The sequence below is a fragment of the Motacilla alba genome, chromosome Z (assembly GCF_015832195.1).
Source record: "Motacilla alba alba isolate MOTALB_02 chromosome Z, Motacilla_alba_V1.0_pri, whole genome shotgun sequence".
NCBI lineage: Eukaryota > Metazoa > Chordata > Aves > Passeriformes > Motacillidae > Motacilla > Motacilla alba.
The window spans coordinates 68,312,615-68,333,986 of NC_052046.1; the positions used below are offsets into that span (position 1 = coordinate 68,312,615).

The 21,372-nt window shown below is 38.4% G+C and overlaps 1 protein-coding gene across 4 annotated transcripts in view; it reads right to left on the minus strand.

Moving 5' to 3' along the window:
• MCC (MCC regulator of WNT signaling pathway) overlaps window positions 1–21,372 on the minus strand; it is a 193,050-nt gene that overhangs the window by 69,794 nt on the left and 101,884 nt on the right. For all 4 annotated transcript variants that reach the window (XM_038124871.1, XM_038124873.1, XM_038124872.1 and 1 more), the window contains one exon: window positions 3,940–4,053. In XM_038124871.1, coding sequence (XP_037980799.1) covers window positions 3,940–4,053 — 114 coding nt within the window. The remainder of the gene's footprint in view (window positions 1–3,939; window positions 4,054–21,372) is intronic.

Sequence of the window (21,372 nt, forward strand, 5' to 3'; positions counted from 1 at the left end):
AAGAAGTGTTTGAGGGAGAAGGATGACAAGAGATAACATTTTAATTCAAGCTTATTGTCTGAGCAAGTGATTCTATTTCCTATTAATGTCCATGAATCCTTTGTGAAAGAAACAATAGCAATGTGTTAAATTCTGTTAATCTTTATATTGAATTTGCAGTGTTCAATCAGAGGTCCAAAAAAACCCCAAAACTACTAGCAGCACTAGCAGTGCTCATTAAGAGATGCCCCAATGCCCCAGGCCCTGCAGAGACAAACACTGGCTGTGGTGTTGTTCACCAAGAATACAAGTCATCACCTGAACGAGCCACAGTGATAAACCTGCCTAACAGGATTACACGAGCTAAAAATCTTTGCTCAACTAATACAGTGTTTTAATTTGAGAGGAGTGGCAGATTTAAAAGTAGCAATCCATTAATCTAAATTTACGTATAAAAACAAGTCTTTAGTGCTAAATCCTCAATCACAAAAGCATGCATGGTCATAATTAATTGTTCTGTGGCATGTTCTATGTATTCTTAATGTGGAAGATGAATACAAGCACACAGAATTAATCCATGTCAGATAAGGACATCACACAACAAAACAAGTAATTTCAATGTTCACCTGAACACCATGCATTCCTATTTCAAGTTTCTCTGTTAAATGAGAAACTGAAGTCTTCCTGTGAAGTTCACATGTTCTAACATGTCTACAGAGAGTGTTGCTTCTATTCTTATGTGTCTACAGGAGTGTTGGTTTTATTCTTATACTGAAATTCTGCTGTTCCTCCCTATATTCAAGAGGATGGCAAAGAACTATTACTGCAGTAATGAGACCTACTGCTGTGACACAGGATCCAGAACAATACAGCACATTCTTTGTCTAGAGCTATTCTAAAAATCCAAAATAACAATGACTAAGCACAAAGAATGAGAGAGCAGGACAACCTTGTGAAAGGAGAATAAATTATAAGAAAAATATAGTAAGTGAATTATCTATTCTTCTTGTACTTGCTGAAACATTCAGCATTGTTATTAAATCCCATGCTCAATCACAGAACTGCAGAACTCAATGTCACAGGATATTGAAAATCCCAAGAATGTAGCTAGATTAGAAAGAAGATTATATAAATCCATGGAGGATAGGACTATAGAGGACTATAAAATTTGATATGGCCTCCTGCTCACAGATGTTGGCAGAAAGGTGGGGGATATTAAAGAGAAAAATTCTCTGTGTGCATTTCTTATGCTCTCCCTTCAGACTCCCACTGTTTATCACTATCAAAGCCAGGATACTGTGCCACACAGAGCCAGTAGAAAGCACAACAATTCTCATAATCGCAGAAGGATTTTTGGAAGAAGACATTAGTTGTAGTTGACCAGTGTTTCACAGCAAATTTCACTCAAGAAATCACTTTATTGCTGAACTGTACACTGATAAAAACACAAAGAGATCTGCTATGTTACTGAAATAATAGAAGCATGTAGAGAAATGCTATATCTGGTCTCCACAGGCTGCAGATTTGGAAAGGAGTATGCTACAACAACCACTAATCAATTACATCACTTCACAAAATCATAAGCCCATGCTGTCCAACTAGCTTTCTTCACCATTTGTCATCTATTACTTGAGTTGCAGTTCCCCAAAGCACCTCCACTCTGCAAATCACTAATCCTTTCTTCCAAATGCCTCACATGCTTCATGAAATGACAGGAAAGGTATTACCAAAAATGTGTTTTAAGAGCTATTAGCTTCAGAGAGCATTTACCATGCCAGCTAAAATGAAACATGTGCTGCCTTGGTAAGTACAGACCAGATGCAGTATAGAGATTTAATAGTGACCCACTACCATCCAAGTATGGTTATGCAGAATCTCAAACACCGCCTCTTTATTTTATGCCTTCTGAACCTCTGGTTCACATTAGACAGAGGCTGTAGAGGAAAGAATAATGAACTAATCTCTGTGGAGTGGGAAGAAAAGTCAAAAAAAAAAAAAGTCAAGTGGCACAAGTACTTGGTATGCAGTTATAAAAAGAAGGCAAGGTGCAGTGGTTTCACCAGTGTATGTCTCAGTACTTAAGCACTGCCAAAACATTCAATGTATGAGTTGTGTTTGTTTAATGATTTTAATTCCTTAAGAAAGATTTGCATTTTATTTAACACATACTAAATTTTATCCTTTTGAGGGCTTTAGAAAAAAATGAACTGCAAAGACATGCATCATTAAACTTTTATATAAAACTGTTCATTAAAAATACTTATTTTTTTATCTGAAATCTAGCTATCAGCCTGCCTTTCAGATATTCTAGCTGTGTGCTCTTCACAGGTCAGGAGGCACTGATCACTATGTTTGTGTTTGAATGGCTCAATATCAAGTAAAACCTCCAGCATTACAAACCAAGCACTATGTACACATGCATAACTCATAATCCATCAAAGAAAACACCAAACAATCTTGAGCTAACAGTGCACATGTTAATTGGTATTAAGGACTGATCCTTAATCCCAGTTGCCATCAGTGTGTATTTGGTACTGTATAGGAGCACCTACAAGGCACTCTTCACTGGCTGAGAGGTAGTATCTCTACTTTTAAATAAAGACTCAGAAATAAAAATAAAACACTAACAAAACCCTGTGGTTAGCACCAGACCCTATAGAGTTATAAATAACAACAATCAAGTCAGTTCAATCATGCAGAATGATGCGGATCATTTGGATACAGTGAATCCATCTGAGAGTTTAATGATTGTCAAATGCAGCCTCCTGTCAAACTGTAAGCCAGAAAGAGGACTCTACCCCAAGAATGCCACAGAAATTAGAAAAGGCTCTCAGGATTATAGCTGATAAACCATGTTAACTCCCAGTGTGGCTCTGGATCACATATTGAGGGGAATAAAAACATGAAAGTGATGTTACATTGATGGTCTGCAATAACAGTATCACTTACAAGCCCATAAATCTTAAAAGCAGCCTAAAAAAATCATTCGGGAATGCAGGCAAAGGCCAAAATAAGGGAGGACTGAAGAAAGAGCCTGAAAATCGAGACTGCTTAAACACTTCTATATTTGGCTTGAATTTAAGTAACACAGATGAAAGGTCTCATCAAAATGAAATAAATACTGAAAACTTTAAATCTGTAAGTATTACAGGGACCACTACAATTTACTCACTCAGTCCCTTACCCAACATAAGACCAGGTCCAGGTGCCTTGAGTACTTCTAAAGTTGGAGATTCTACAACATCTCTGAGCAACAAACAAGGTGGCACAGGACAAAATGTTTTGTTTGTCTCTATCCAAGCATTTTGAATTAGTTTGAAATGTTAATTATTCATAAAAGGTATTTGGTACAATGGCAGTACCAGAAAACAAAGATTTTTTGCAGAAGAGAGAAATATTAAAAACAATAGTTTGATTTTCCTTGCTGGTATTTGCCTCTATGTAAGACCTATGAAAGCAGCAGAGTTCCAACCTTATTCTTATTTAACCCCTTGGCTTTCCACTGGCTGTGTTTTCCACAATTCCACAATTCCAACTGGCATACTGGAAGCTAGACTGAGATCACAAGTAACTTCTCACATAACATCAAAGCACTGAAAATTGGCAGTAACTTTTGATCAGTGTTAATTTGTGCTGTGTTTAAATGTGACCCAGGAGTGCAAGGCTCTACAACCAATTACCTAACCCACTAAGAGCAAGCTGTAATTCTTATATTCTACAATAACTCAAAGCACTTGCTGCTTATATTGACTTCAAAACAAAATGTATCTAATTATTTTCACTGAGTTTTTTTAGAAGAATGTCTTCAATACATAAAAGGTATAACCCATGGCAACTATGTGTCTTGCAGTCTTAAAATTCTTTTGACTTGTGACATTGTTCGGTAGTTTATCCTCTCTCTGAGGAACAAGGACTGCACAAAACCAAGGATCTTCAGAATCTTGAACTACTATTGCTCACCTGTGCTTTTGCCAATTTCTTTTCCAACAGGTCACGCTCCTTTTCTGTTTGTTGTAGACGCTTATTAAGCTCCACAATGTCTCCCTTTAATGAAGCCAGGGCTGCTAAATGAAGCTGGAAGACAGAAAGGAAATAAACAAATGAATCAAATCACAAGGCACTTAGCACTAGAGAAGAGACAGTAATATATGGCACCTATAGTAATGCTGGATTTCTGTAGTAGTTAATAGGAACTTCAGTAGAACAAGGTCTAAAAAATTCCACATACAACTAACAATTTAACTAATAGTTTTTTTAACATGGAATTTTTCTTTCCAGGCAAAACACACATTCTTTCACCATATCCTTTATAAGGGTAAATACAATGAGGAATAATTCAGCTAGGAATGTATAGATTAACTCTAATGCTACTTCACTAAGATGTAGCCTGAGTCTTGTGCAATAAAACCTTACATTAAATGTTGATTAAGATTTGCATTACAGAATGAGGTGTACCACATTTTGATGCCTTTAGACATATAGAGTTACCAGTTTGGTGAAAGTGGATAGCTCCATGCAAAGGATTTGCTTTTATTTTGCAACTAACACTTACTCCACTGCAAGCTACTCTTCTGCAGTTGTTGCTCTCCTCAGTCCCACGCCAGCAAGTTTCAGTGATTCTTATCTACTAACCCACATATGAAGAACCCAAATTGTTTTTCTTTCTGCAGCAGAGCCTTTTGATGAAACATTCTTTCTACACTTAGCTGATAGCATATGGAAATATACATCAGGCTAGGATAACACAGAACATTGAAATTAGGTTAGCTACACAACTTAAAAACCAATTTTAATTGTTCCCACTCTTTTCTTGTCCTTAAATACCCCATTCATCGTTTCACCAAACTCATCAGCCAGAATTCAACACCAAGTATTGACAACTACAACTGGAAAGTCCAGGAGGAGAACTAGCCCCTGGCCCTGAAGTCTTTCTTTGTAGTTGCAAAGAAACAGCTTCAGGTTATAGTGGGTATGAAAACAGAAGTGACCTTTCACACCAGACCAAGCAACACAGCAAACACTGCTCAGCTGCCAAGATTCAGGCTGAAATACTAACTCTGCTTCTAATCCTCCACCCACCTTAAGTTCCTCAATCTGATATTCTATTGGGCAGGTCACCTAAAAGTAATTTTTCTTGTTTCATTTACAATGAATTGGTTAGCGAGTCCTTTTTTGATATAAATTCTACCTTTATAATACGGGAAGCCAGCAAAACCATAGCTGTTTTCCTATACTGGTGTGTGAAAGCAGCTGCCTGACAGCAGAGAGACCTGAACATTTGGCAACTGGTTCTTCACATACAGCATTCCCATTGATAATGAGAAAACTCTGCCTTCAAGACAAGAAAGATAATTTTAAAAAGGTATTTGGATGTAAATTCTGCCTTTTTAAATGCTGTGTAACTAGTTATTCCCTGGGTACCCTCACTTGTCAGTTCAGTCGATAGGACTTTTATTGCATCAGCTACAAAATTATCTTACATACATGCAGTTATTTGTTTCAGTACAACTACACACATGCACAATTATATGTTGCAGAACATTTAAGATTCTCAAAGCAGCCTCATTTTTCACGTAAAAACTCAGTAGCTCAGGCTTGCTATGGGCATATCCTACACAGCTTCTACGAAGTATGTACACTGAAAACTCTGAATAAACCTAGAAACATCCTGAATACCTTAAAGTATTTCTGGCCTTCAGCAGAAAGAAACTATGCACTGATTTTACAGTGCAGAGAAAAAAGAACCAGACCAATTGTACCAATCTGTTCATAACTTGCTTCAGATTTTCAGGAAATCTGGTGAATTTTAAGCCACGGTTTTACCTTATTCCCGTAACAGAATGGAATTGTTGCAATGAAGCTTACAAGTTTGTTCATCAAAATGCATATCCTTCGCCACAGCTTTCAAATAGTACATGAAAAATGGCTACAATTCTCCAAATTGAATTAAACAATTCTACACAGTCAAGTATCATCCCCTTTCATACCCTGTAATTAAATGATCACCAGCTGTTGTTTTAATTAAATACAAGACTAATAATGCCCATACACACGGCCTTGTAATATAATAGGACACCATTAATTTGAAAATCTCAATGAAAAGTAACTTGTTCTCTGAACAGTGGAACTAGCGAGACAGACTTCCAATGGATGTGTCTTTGTCCTCTTCACCCTCTGCAGTTAGCTCAGCTGTTCTTCATGTCCGCTAGCACACTGCAAGCTGGGTAAGAAACAACTTGAATTGTGCCTGGTTTTACAGCAGCCCTGCTGCCTGGCCTAGCAGCCCCTGCCAAACACGGGTATCCAAATGTGAGTTACATCCACCTCTGTGCTCAGTATAGCATGTCTCTTCTCCAAGCAACCAAAGGATGGCTCTATTAAGGACAAGGAAAGCTTGTTGTATCTTGTATCATCCAAAATTACCCTTTCATTAATTGGACTGTTTCAGTTTCCAAGTGCTAATAAACTTAAAAAAAAAAAACCAAACAAAAACCAAAAAAACCCAAAAAAACCCCACAAACCCCCCCAAAAAAACCCACCCCAAAACCAAAAAACAACAAAAACCAAATCAACAACAACAAAAAAAAAAACCCAAAATAAAAACAAAACCAACCAAACAAACAAAAAGCTCCCAAAAAACCCCAAACAACACAGTGAAAGGGCAGACTAGGCAAAAAGAAGCTATCATAATAGAAGAGGGCTGCTGGTGATACTCTATTTTGATGTGCAAGTGGTGCCTCCAGCTACACTGAGTACATAAGGTTAACACAGCCAGTGTAACTGTGTATTCACAGCAGAGTCAAGCTCTGCTCTCCAATTCATTAAAAAGGTGTTGTGAGTGCTCCCACAGACCATGCTTCCCTGCTTGTTTATCACAAGGCAGGTGGGAACGTGACTCTGATCTTTGGATGTTACTGTAACTCAGAAAAGGAAACATCTGAGCAAAGAGCTACAGTCTCTGCAGAAGTATTCTGGGTGGGGGAAAAACAAAGTTCATGTTTAGAAATCAAGTTTAATAATCCAAACTATTAAAGTGGGAAAGACTCAATTTAAAAATCTCAACCAGTAAGTCAACCACCACTGTAACTCTGCAGCACTGAACTGCTACAGGACTGTGACAACTGAGAAAGAGAGAACTGGGGTAGCCATAGAGAATACTGTTTTTTTTCTCTCCTCAGCAAACAATGACAGATAAGGCAGAGTCACTATGACTAACACTCATACCATACATTTATAGTTCAAGGTGGGCTGCCTCTTAATGACACGATTTTGAAACAGATCAAAAACTCAGCAGTGTATAAAATTAATACAGACAGCACAAAGATTTCTGCCCATACAAGATATTGGTCTGAACCTTTAAGCAACAGACTGTACAGAGACCTACTTCATACAGAGAAAACAGTCAATTGACAAAGCCTGTGCTGTTCAAAACTTTATATTGATCCAATACATCTACTCAAATTCCATCAAGAAAAAAAACACTGTTGTGATGCTGAGGCATCCAAACTGTCCAACAGGACAAGCTGGGTCAACATCTGAGAACAAAGATAAGAAGGGTGAGACTAGCCAAACAATCTGCTTCTCTACGATCACCCAAGAAAGTAAGAAAATACGTTAGATGCATAGGGTAAATAAAAAATTCATTACCTATCTTAGCTTAGAAGCTACAATTTCCTTGAGCTTTTAATGCAATAACAACAGTGGGCTGCTTATTGAAACACACACACCGCATGCTATACCAAATATATCCTGTCAGGTTTTAATATATTAAATATACAGTACCAATTATTTATTATTATTATTAAGATATTACCAATATAAAGCAACAATGCATAATATGCTTTTGTTAAAATGCAAACCAATGTACAGCTAAGTTTTGAAAGGTACTTTAATTATAAAAACATAAGAACAAGCTTAGGAAAAGCAACTTCAAAACCTCTGATCAAGCCTCCTTTATGAATGCAGTTTCTTCCTCATTATCCACCTGCTTCTACAAGCACTTCATACAATACTGCAGACATGATATGTGATGCCTATTTTGCACTGTGCTTTGAAGACTGGTTTTGGTGCTGTGAAATATTTTATACAGGAATTAGGAACAACATTTGTGGGCAGTCAGATTTCTGAAGAATTTTGTGAGAAACAAATACAGAAGTAGATGGGATAATAAGATGAACTGAATGTCAAGGAAGCAGGTAACTACCGTTGTACACACTGCTAGAAGTGTTCTGATGCCAAGAGAAACCAAGAGAAAATCACAAAGGGCAATGAATGAGGGTGCTGAAAAAATGATAAGGTTAAAGCCCTGAAAAGCACTAAAATTACTATTACACTCAGCATTTTTCCAAGCCGTTGTGAAATGTGATCCTCACCACTAATCTGATCCACATTTTTCATTCCCTCAGCCTGGAACCAGACTAATTAAAGCATATTGCTAAAACCAGTTGTACTGACTGCACATGTTTGCTATTTTCAACAGAGAAATTACAAAAAGGACCTATGCATGTAATTCTCTGTGACATTAAAGTACTAATCTAATATTTTTCCTCTTGCTTCCGCTGTTTCTTAGCTGCAGTACTGCTGCACACCAGTCTGGGAACCCATTTTCAGAAAGGTAACCTCGGACATAAACAGGGAACCATAAAAACATACCAAACTATATACCAATACAATGCAGCCAAACACCAAAAGCCCAGTTTATTTATTCTCTGTGTGTCCTCTGTGGCTGATCAGTAAACCCCTGCAATGGGAGAAGGATCAGAGATGGACCAGGGGATGTGTCCACGAAGCTCAGGAAGAATGTGGCTGGGTGGGACTGAGCACAGCTGCTGCAAAAAAAGCTGACTTGATCTCAACATCAGGAGAACCTGAGGGTCAGTTTTGATTTTGATAAACAATCAACAGCTGAAAAAATCAGTTGGTGTGTATTTCTCCCCAAGCTCATTAAGAGTGTGAATGTCTAAGAGTGTGTTAGCCAGGCCAGTGTGGGGTGTTATACATGGTTCACCCAAAATAAAAACTGTAACAACATAATCAACTGACAGAATTTCAAAGCAAGTGCTAAGCCTGAGCCAGTTTCAATTTACACATTTAAAGCATCCCTAGCAAAGCCAGGGATGCCCAGGGTGGTGGTGGTGATTACATTAGAGAGAGGCTGGGATCGACACTGGTGCTCTGTGATTGAGCTGTGCACTGCAATTGCTCTCCTCTGCTGAGGTTGACTTGTATCTGTGTTCACTTTGTGTTTTGTGACATGGTGCTAAAACAAAAACCCTATGTACCATCAACTATCTTCAAATAAATAAATCTGATGTCAAACATCACACCTTCCACATGTGGACTGTCTAGAAGAACCTGGACAGAGAGTGCTAGGCTCTGCCATTCTCTCCTCTTTTGTATTCCCCACTGGCATTTTGCATAGTTTAGTGCAAATAATCCACAACATGGACATTTTCCGTGTATTGCAACTACTTAGTTTCATGACAGGCACTATACATAAAAACATCTGATTAAATACCAAGAATGTTGCCTCTTCTCTGAAAATGTTCCAATTCTTTTGTTATCAAATTACACTGGACACTATGCTGGCTCTGAAAACCCAAGCTGCTTTGTAACACAAGAGAAGATATGTGTAGAGAACAGCATGGAAAATTCTCCAGCTAACAGTGCAGAAAGGGCAAAACAGCAAATGTCTATTCATTGCATTTTCTGACACCTTTCTTCTTCAAGGGAAGGAGGGATTTCAGTCAAGGAATGAAAAGGTTGGTGATGTAAGTTAATAGTGAAAAACACATCTGGAGACAGAACAATAAAACCTTTAGCAATCTCAGGGCTCTGGTTGTGCTGTGGATTGCTAGCTTTCATAAACGGCAGTACAGAACAGTTTAAGGACGGGTCCAGGGAAAGCAAGGACACTTGCCAGACAAGGCTGGCACTTACCTGCTGAGGTGAATGAGAAACTTTCATGCTAAGGCATGGTAGATATCCAGAAGACACGTGAACAAGGTACAGAGGAAAAAATTACACAGAACAGCAAGCCTAAAAGAAATCACAGCACTGCTTCACACAGCCAGGAAAAAAAACCCAAATAAAAAGAAACAGAAGTCAAGCCAAAGCTTAAAAATCTTTCTAAGAGAGAAGCTGAAAGATATGAAACTCATGTTACAGACATTTGTTACAGATAAAACTCCAAGGTATTGTCAAGTTTACATTTTATCATGAGCACAGATCAGCACTACTTGCAAACAACACTTATTTAAAGTGATTGCTATATAAATGTGTAGCTACTCTCAACCATTTTTCTTCTCTGTCCCACACAATTTTCATGCCACCTTCTGCTAACCACGGCCCATAAAAGGTTCATTTTTTATGGCCCACATGATGAAATAAATGTAATCAAACTCAGTTTCTGTAAATTTACTGACAAAATGGAAGAGAAAAACATAAAAGAATAACCATATCCCAGAAGTACTGACATGATAGATCGATATTCCCCAGACATTTTCAGCCATATGATCTCTAGAGCACAGCCCTGAAATACCACAGTCAACAGCCCTGTAAGTAACTACCCAAGGCACAGTCAAAATGACTAAAAAAGTGGTACCACCGAATTGCTGGATATGCCTACAAATATGCCCTAAAACCTTATGTCCGAAACAACTGTTACGTGCTAATAAAAAAGCCCATATATTTTCAAAGTGTCATACAAAATGAACATTTTGTGACTGTGCTTCTGAGGCAATTATTGTCATATTAAACATTAGGCAGTTACTTCATATGCTTGTGCAATACTAAACAAATAATGTGCCAACACTTGCCAGGATGGAGCCATTCAAATTCAAGAAAAACAAAGACCAAATTTTTGTAAGACACAGTTTTAATCTGAAAAATCTGCAGAAGATGTTTTCAATCTGTTTGTATTATTTAAAAACAATTTCAACTGAAGTTGCTTAGGTTTTTTTTACTGAAAATTAACATTTGCAGGCACTTGTGAATATTTCAAACTATTTCTTAAAACAAACAAAAAAAACTATTCCAACTAAATCAAAGCAAAAAAAAAAAAAAAAGTTCCATAAAGAAAATACAATAAAGATTGTTTTAGAAGTACACAGAAGAGGTAAACTAATGCTATTCTGGAGAGCAGGATCAGTTTTAAAATGTATTAAAGGAAAAAACAAAGAATGCACTCATGGAAGATTTTCCCTTGAAAAATTAATCTGGCAATTCACACTCAATGAATGGACCATGGTGCTAATTGCACTTCTGAGTATGCTGGAGGCCTAGACTAATGGCTCTACTTCTATTAAAACAGATGTTTACAGTATCATTGAAAAGAAAATTTTAGATGACATGAGAAGAAAAGCCAAATACTGAGACGTAAAAATAACAAAATGAGACTAACACTTGAATCTGGGGACTGCATAAAACAACTACACGTTGCCAAGTTCACTCGTTTGGTATTCTTAAGAACCTTCCCTGCAGCTCTACAGGGCAGCCCACATGTGCAACCCGATGGCCTCAGAACTGGCATCTACACTGCGCAGGAAAGGTCAGCCTTGCTTTTACCTTCCACAGGAGGAACCTGCAGCTATTTCCACTCCCAGTGAGGGAGCAAAACAACAGTAATGCAGGATATGAAAACAGGCTTGTGGGGAGACTAAACTTAGAACAAAATACTGCCTTCAACATACTGTCTGCAATCACGGCCTTGTTTAACTAAAAATAGTAATAATAAATTACTACAAAATTATGAGCTAAGAGGGGTCGTAGCTAGGTCCTTCATCCAATCTTAGAAGGATTTCATCCCCCTTCAGTGAACTCATTTAGCATTCTTACTTGCCTTACACTTACTCTCAACATAATTTAAGTAAGGCAAATTATCTCTTTTTCACTGTACCAATGCAAAGAGGAACAGACTTTATTTTTTCCTATCTCCTCTTCTGCCCAACATCCCCAGAGAAAATGAACAGAGGAGAAAAACAGCAAGGTTCATTGCAGGTCCTTTTCCCTTGAAATCTCAGAATGCCAAACTCCTTTACTCTGTTCCTTTCCAGTTTCTTGAGGTGACAGGCACACTATTTTCCCCTCAGGAACAAAATGAGTGGAAAACTAATCCCAAGAATGCACCTCACTCAATCCTTTGCATTTAGCGTTATGGTGACCCACAGTCCAGTGCTGGCTGCAACATTCCAGACAGGGTGTAAGCTCATTCACATTGGATTGTTTACCAAGAGCTCTGCCATTTTCTGTAACAACTTAACTTGCTCCTTCACCCTCAGCTTTTTCTGACTGACAATAATACACATCTTTCAAAACAGAGATCACCATTTAAGAACCACTCAAACATTAGACACTACTTGTTATGCTAATTTAATCATAATTTACTAAAATATCTCATGGTTCTTGAGTTCTTTCCAAAAACTATCTCAAAATAACTTCTGATTTTGAAAGACAGACTGTGGAATAGCAATAAAACTACTCGCAATGATACAAAGGATCTCTGTCTCCAGAATGACCCATGCGATCTGCTGTCACCATAAATTTAGAAAAATAAGATCTGTACTGCCAGGTCCAATCAGCACTTGTTTCTACCATAAGCAATAAAAAAAAACCAAACCAAAACCAACTCAACCCAGAAAACAAACAAAAAACCCCACCAAATCCTCTAGGATGTACTTGTCTGATTGTTTGAAACTTACAGAAAGAAAACATCTCTCAAGCTTTCCTTAGTCAGCTTATGCCCCTAAAGAGCTTTACACTAGAATGTCCATTATGCAACTTCCAAAAGTACAGCTCTAAAATGATTTTTAGAAGCAGGTAAGCATCTTTGGAGCTCCCAGATATAACAGCAAAATTCTCTGGATGCACATGTACTTGCTCAACAAAACACACTCGGTACAGTTCTTAATTATTTCACTTTCCCAAGGTTAGCTGCACCTCTGAGACCTTCATATTCCCTTCCCTGCTCCTTTAAGCTCCGGCCAGCAGCCACTCCCTCTACCATCTTCTGATGGCCACTCCTTCCAGGAAGCCCAGCATCCCTAAGGACACCCACCAGTCAAAGCCTCTCCAGAGTAAAGAAGTAGAAAAGAAGTTGAGGTCTCCAGTGACCTCCCAGCTTACACTGAAGCAGTGGTTTTTAAAATGCTTTTGGAAAAAAACATATTATAAAGGTTATGGGGTTTTAAGTATCAACCACCTTTACACTCCCGGCTGTAAATCTCAGACTAGTCCGTGCTATATTCCCAGGTCACTGCCTCACTACTGCATGTCAATTCTTAGCACAAGCAACTATTTCCTAGACCAGAACTTGCCGTTTTAGGCAGCAGTCAGTTCTTTTGCCCAGTAATCTTCACAAGCCAACCAAGACTGGATGCACAACTTCTCCAAGGACAGTTAACTTCTTCAGACTTACTACAAATCCAAGGCAGGAAAATTACTTATGTGACTATAACTTCAGTTGCTGCAGGAAGTTTCTAGCTTCATGCCATAAACCTTTGTGTGAGTTATCTTTGAGTATTTCTCTCATAAGAAATACCCAGTACATTCTGGCATTTTCAATCACAAGTCCTGCATTTTTCACTGCCTCCTCTTATTACCTGGTGAACACACTGGGGAAAAGTTGACTAATTTTACTGAAAGCTTTGCAAATGGATGGCAAACTGCAGGTGCAGTTAGCGTTACTTCCTGCTGACGTTTTCCACTGCACTGGATGTTATTATTCAATTTATAATTTTAACAAATTGGATACAAAACAATTACTGTTGCAAAATACAGCCCTGATAAGGCTCTGTGATGAATCATCTCTGAGAGTATGTTATAAGGAAATGAATATGTCAACAGTTACTACAACACTGCTAGAGGAGTTTGTTTGCAACAGAAAACACTAAAAAAAGCATATGCTTATCTGGATTGCAGTACATCAGTAAGTTTTTTAATACTTATGTAAATATTATTAATGAAAATATGCTGAATAAAGAAAAGACTTAAGCACAATTGCTACGCTCTATCCTTACTAACTGCTGCCCCTTTCTAAAAACAGTCCATAGCCCTATTCAAGTATGTTCTTGCTCTCTATGCATAACTCTTTTGATATCAATCTCTTACTGAAAAATTCCACTTAAAGCCTCCTATCTCAAAAAACACAATTTGCATTACTGAAAATCACTAGAGGGTTTTTTTCTTCCCCCTGCAATATAAAAGCAATGTCAGAGAAACAAGAAACTGAAAACATCCTCCACCACCTTTCATCCTCCAGATACCAGTTACTTGAATGCTCAGGTAAGTGCTAGCCACCAGAAAACTTTATGCAAGATTTTTGCATGATGCCTTGAACTCCTTTCTGATAGCAACTACCTTTGGAACAAACACCACAAACCAGAGCTGTTCAAGAAAACCCGACTACACGAATACATTTTTCTTTTTTCAGTCATATGGCTTTTACTTAATGCAATAGAACCTCCAGTACACAAACTAAGAAGGTGAAAATAAACATTGATAAATGTTTATTATCAATTGCACTAATACAGATAAATCTGCACAGCTGGCAGACCTCAACTTGTTTACTGAATAAGTATTTGTACAACTAAGTTTTTTTAGTACTTCAGTAACACCTGGATATATTACTCCATTCAGGAGAAGTATTTTTTTTTTTTGTCATGCACTGGACTAATAGCCCAACATGGTATCTCTGTCTGTAGCGCCAGGCACAGCATCTTGTTCCAAGTGGCTTCATACTTTTTCAGTAATTTATTTAGCAAGCTTCTCCCAATATAAAATCAAGTAGCTGTAAAATTTGCAGAGAATCAAGAGTCTGTAGCATGACAAAACCAAGCTAGAGCATTTGAGTCAACTGGTGACAGCGCTTTGTTAAGATAGGATCAAAAGTAATTCAGAGGCACAGACAGTGACTATAAACCTGAAGCTACTCCAAGTGTTCATGAATGCAATGGTTAGAATTTCAGCCCAGTTCAAAACTCTGTCTGCTCATTGGAAAAAACTCACGGGAAGAAAAAGGTGTCTGGAGAACCTTGGTACAAGATTAAATGTTTTTCTCTTAATCTCTCTTCCCACAATGACTTCATTTTCTTTCTTTTTTTACTATAAATTCAGCGACAGAGGCTTGACAGATGAACTTCAGTTTTTCTTCAAGTGAGGATGTCTCTATTTTCTTTTTCAACTGGTGTAAAAATATTATATTCTTGTTCATCAAGAAGTGGTGTACAACAATTTTCTTAAATGTCAAAAACGTCTTCAAATGAAAAGCCATTTTCTAACCACACTATTTCATATCTGGGTTAAGACTATTCATTTTATATTAATTTTTCTCTGCAAATTTTCTGCAAAAGAATAAACGTGAAGATTCAAGTGTGTCTACTGGACAATTAATCTTCAACACACACTCAAAATTTAATTGCACTTACTGAAATTACAGATGCTTATAATTACCAAACATGAAAGTTTCAGTCACACAAAAAAACCAGCAATTGCTCTAACATTTTGAGATTATTTACATCGTATTCCCAATATTATGCGGTCTCTACCAAGCCCACGGCAGATTCACTCCTTATCCTGGACTCTGAATGCCAAATTCAACACTGTATTTCACCCTTGCAATCCTATTAAATAAACAGTAGTTGCATAGATATTTATGAGTCCAGAGCATGGTTCCATGGAAAGTGCACATCCCCTGAGACTGTCAATCTCTCCTTGAGTGTAATTTTCTTTGCTTTAAATCATCAAATAATAACATAAAAAACATTACTAATTCTCTAAGGAAGTCAGGACAGAACAGAAAGTTGCTTCTACAGCATTTTGATAAAATTCATTTTTTATGTTTATATCACACAAATGGATGCGTACACATGCACACATGAAAAAACCAAATCAGGGGTCATGACAAGACAAAATTTATAATTTAAAGGCACTGTATGCGTTACACATTCCACTTAACACTTCAAAATGTCTGCATCCTTCTTATGACCACTTTCACTAACATTCACCCATACAAAAAGATGCACTGGGAGCGTGACATATAAAGAGCTTTCAAGCAGTAAATGGCACAGCTGTAAATCTACATAAGCCTCTACAAATAAATCTTGTGCTCTTTGCTGCCGATATGGAAACATTAATCTTAACAAGAACACAATGCAGCACCTCCTTATCTGTTTAAAGTAGGGCAAATATTTTACTCATGTTAATTATCCTGACAGAAAAGAATCGACACTGCATTATTACATCTAACACACTGTTTAGCTTTCACCCCTGAACAGCACGTAGGCCAAAAAATTTCCTGATTCCAAAGTTGTAAAGCTATTCTGTATTAATTCTTCATAAAAATCGTACCTTCTTCATACAGCATTCCTGTTTGAGTATTTATACAGCATGTGGTATATTACTCATATAATCTAGCAGAATGAAAGTGGAAATTACTTTTTTTCATTTTTCACGGCTTCACCATCTGTGTAACAGAATACTTCACAGTTCAGGTGAAGAGTTACACTGGTGCACTTTTTTTTCATTCAATTTCATTTACATTCTCAACAATTGTTTCTGTGGGCTCTAAAATGTTGACATGTCAAGAAATATTATCATTAATGTAATTTTAAGAATGAAACAATAATCATTCTAATGTAACTGAAGAAACATCAGTGAAAAAAAAAATCAGTTTTTCCATCTTAAAGCAGATTCCTATGTCAAAAAGCATACTAAAATACTAAAGAAGTGCTGTATCAGACCAGACCACAGACTGACAGTCCAGCATCCTCTGAGAGCAGCAAATCAGAGATAAGTTGAAGAAAACACATAAGAACTACCTTTACACATTTGTAAAACTTCTCTGGGACTGCTTTGCACAATCTGCACCTCAAGGGTAACTTTTGTCCCTTTTGATCTCCTTCATATGACTCATGAATTTATAATGTTCTTTCAAAACAGACACCCCTTTTTTTTCCTTATCTGAGGCTAACGTGCCCTAATCTATTTAACAGGACAAGCTCTTCCACTTTTGATCATCCCAGGTGTCTTTCTTGGGACTGCTTTGGTTTTACAGTTCTGGTGCTTGACACATCACAGCCCTGTGGGACAGTGCCTGGCTGTACAGCTGGCCATGCTGATTTTTTGCTGTCAGCAACCTCAATCTATTCATATATTAAATCACTGACTTCCACTACATTAACAATCTAGCCTGCACATAAGCAATCCTTGTGTTCACAAGTATTTCTCCTGGATATATTCCATGGTTCTCTGCGCTGAGAATTTCAAAGTCATCTGTCCTCTCCATCACCCCTACCTCAGATAACTGTATCAATTGCAAGGAAAAACTCAGGTCTTTAGGAGAAAGCAGTGGTAAGGGCATTAGCAGTTCCCCTTCCATAAAGCGGGCAGGCTGCATCTTCAGCTAAAGCATTTCTGGGGATTAGTGTGTGTGAATGCTGGTAACAGCTGCTGATATGCAAGCAGCAACACAAGACATGTCTGTGCACATGACAGGCATAGGAAAAAAGGCAACTTACAAGTGACAACATCATGGAATGATATCAGAGATGGCAATTACCCAAATTATTCGTATCCTACAGAGCTGTGGGTAACTTGACTCTTCAGCGGCCGACTTCAGTGAACAAAACTCCTACTTTCATATTTTTATTTTGACAAATACCATCAGAAACATGTACTTCCCGTGAAGCACAGCCACATACATCCATCTTGAGCAACACCCCCACACCTTCCATCAGAGCCTACTAACTCAGCTAAGCGTGCATTTAGACAGCTATCCTGTTTCAATATCCAAGCTACACCTACACTGTGCCATGTTGACTTAGTTGCAAGCCTTGATGTTCACAGAGGGAGGTCAAGGGCTCGCAGGTGGCTGCACCACTCCTCCGGTCTGCAATTCCAGTCTGAAATCTCCTTTCTCCATTCCTGCCTGTTGTGATTTCTCCCCTCTCCAGAGTCTCGACATAAGATACTTTTATATGCTCTTTTTTTCTGGATTGTTTATTCCCTTCCCCACATACCATTCTTCTCCTGTTCCCTCCCTTCACCAAAGCTGCCAGCAACTCCCTGTGCAGCCTAGAGCCTGCAGTACAGCAGCTGTTTCCATTCAGCCCTGTGGTCCCTCTGAGGATGGAATGAGCCCCTCATTAACCCTCTCCCTCCTGCTGTTATGCATCGCTGCAGCTATTTAACTAAGTGCAGGCAGCAATTAGTACCGCCTCTGTTTGCAGTCACCATTCCTGCTGCTTTCAGCTGCGATGCTGAATATGCAGCAGCATACTCAGCTGCCACAGGTACCTAAGCCCCAGAACATAACAGCTCAAAGACTCTAGAAATTAAGGTCAGTAAACAGATGATTAAAAGCGATTGTGTGACACGGATCAGATTTCCAACAGCAAGGGTCGAGTTTTAATACATGTTATTGCTTGGAAAAAAGCAGCCATTTTACAAAGTAATTTGTTATTTCTTTATGGGTTTGTGTTTGATTTGTTGAGGGATTTTTTAACCTTCTCAAAATAGTGGAATTCTTTATGACATTTCTTTGCTGAAGTGCACCTATCTGTTCCATGTGCCAGAGTATTTGGGAATATATACTGAAAACCAAACTTTTCAAATCTCTTGTTGACATAAAACAGCTTTTTAAAAGAAGTGGTAGCTGTAGAAAATTAACATTGGTTGTTTTCTATTTTTACATTGCAGTAAGAAGGTGAGTGTTCCTCCTCCTCCCAACCATAGTCCCCAGCTGTCTCCGTCCATTTTCCAGTATTTTGTCCTACACAAGAAGGTATTGATGGCTTTCTTTCACAGACAGCTACTTGCCTCAGGCATCTCATCCAAGTCTCAGGTTAAATTTGTAATTAGATGGACCCGGACTGCAATTTACACAAAACTTTTATTACAAAACAGCCAGGCCTGAAAGAAGTTGCACAGCGCTCAGTTAAGTACCGAGCATAAAGCTGGAAGTGGCTACTTGGGCAGAAGCAGCAATGCCTGCAAGCCTGACCCTGATCAGCCAAATACATTCCTCTTCCTGCTCCCCCCAAACTCCTGGGAACAGCCACAGAAGAGTGTTCTGTGCTTGGTACAAGGCTCGCTATGCTAGCAACAGACCTTCCCCATCACTATTTTGTTTACTCTTCCTCTAAACTCACCAGAGGCTCCACTACTTCCATGCTGGAGGAAATCTGACTGTAGGACCTGGGACTCACAGCACAAACCCTTGACACCACACAACTGATTCTGTAACGTATGTTAAACTTTTTATTCAAATGCTTACTCCTTAAGTGAACCTAGGACTGAGTTTGAGGCTCTTCTAGCCCACACAGATGATAAAATTTCTGAGGGGGAAAGGGCTGGGGAACAAATAAAAGCAACAAGCAGTTTTCCCCTGAAAGGAAGAATCCCTCCCTACCTCGTGACCTGAAATTATTGCTCCAGACACAGTTCAATGTCACCTACTAAGTGTTATCTCAAAGCACTCTGCAAAATACTCTTTGCAGTCTCAACAACTGGTAGGGTAAAAGAACCACAGACACCACCATGAATTTGCTCTTTCTTGAGTCACACAATATGGATATCTTCCTGCCAATTTAACTGTGCTAACATCACTGTAAAGCAATCTAATCAGCAGGAATCCAAATGTCCACTAAAACAAAGAGGAAAAAATAAAATCGGACCTGATCAAGAAAATGAGGGAATGTATTTTCTTGTCTTATTCTAAAATTCCAACACCAGACAATGTATCTGAAAGCCTGCGTCAATGTGAATAAAAACATACTAATATACACCATCATATATTTTACAGTGTAAAAGGCGTCAGCCTCTCCTAGGACATGCTTTAAAAGAACTAAATCTTTGAAAGAACTAAATCTGTCCTCCTAAAGAGGACAGAAAATTTATACAAAACACATCACATGAAACTACCAGAGTGGAGACAAAACAAGACTCAGTCCTACTGTTCCCTTCCACTTTAATGAAACTGTAATCACAAACATATAATTGCATACATAATGTTGTTTAGCTACCTAGGATATGTAAATTTCAGTTTAACTTTTTTATAGTCCTAACATACCATATATCCACATGCAGTCAAATTTAGGTGTAGGTATTTCTTGAAGGAAAGGATGTGAGAGGAAGGAAGAGAAGACATGTTTCCTGAGATTGTACACACCAGCTATATGAGACTCTCACATTTATCTTTTCAAATAACTACAGTAGAGTATTTCTGTAAATGTAATTTGTAGTGCTTTTTAATCCTGTTACCAAGATTTCCATTTGCCCAGTCTCAACAGAGAATCAGAGAAATTTATAATCTGCTTCTCTGAGCTCTGATCATGCACAGTTCATGCACACTCAAAAACCTCCATTCAGGTTCCATTCATACATGTATAACGAGACTGCAACAGTCACCACTGCACTAGCAGAATATTACACAATCTCTTCAAGTGCTGTGGATCAAAACTGGATTTGTATTAACTTGGGCAAGACATCTTGCTGAGGTCAGTTCCACTGCCCAGCAAAAGCGTGAGATTCAGAGTAAGTCCGCAAGGCTGCAACATGAAGGATACCACAGGGCACCCCAATCTTTTAATCTTTTCCCCCCGATGCGTATTCAGATGAGCACAAATTCCAATTTGGGCTGCTATTAGAAAACACAGCAGGAATGCTCATGTCTCATGACCAGCCAAGTTTTTGAGCCACAGCGGTCCAAAGTCCAAACCCCACAGCGGTGAGAGGTCTGTATCATGAGTGGTCTGTATCACCCATTTTGCAGCTCTCCTTGCAATTACTTCTACCTGAAGCTCAGAGCTGGTTGTATAATTCAGTGTTACACACCAGTCTATACTCTGGAATCATCAATTCTGCCTTCCCTTCCTTTTCATACGATACCTTCCCTTCCTTTTCAAACTTACCATGTCACAGAGACACATGCAGTTGTAGGGCTTACATATGCTCCCCTTGTAGTCACCCCCAACTTTTCCCAAATGTTGTGATGCAGACTGTGGGGACTTGGGACAGTAAATGGCGCTCTGAATTAGACAACCCTGCTTTGAACTAATATATTTGAGTTTCCTGAGATTTGAGTTAGCTGCTTTCCTTAAGTAAGGACATTAAGGGCTTTTCTAATTAATAGCAAATGTTCCATTACATTACAAAACCAGAAAATAGAGCAGAGATCTGGAAAAGAATTCAAAGACAGTATAAACCAGATGTGTCTGGACAAGACCATTACACTTAAACATAAACATCTCTCTGCACAACTCATGCACATTTTTGCAGCGTTACCAACTCAACAGTTCCAGTGCTATTCCATATCCCAGAACTACACACTGCAGGAGACACAAATGCAGCACAATCAGCCAAGGGAAAACTGGGGTTTGTTTTACATACTCAGCTATG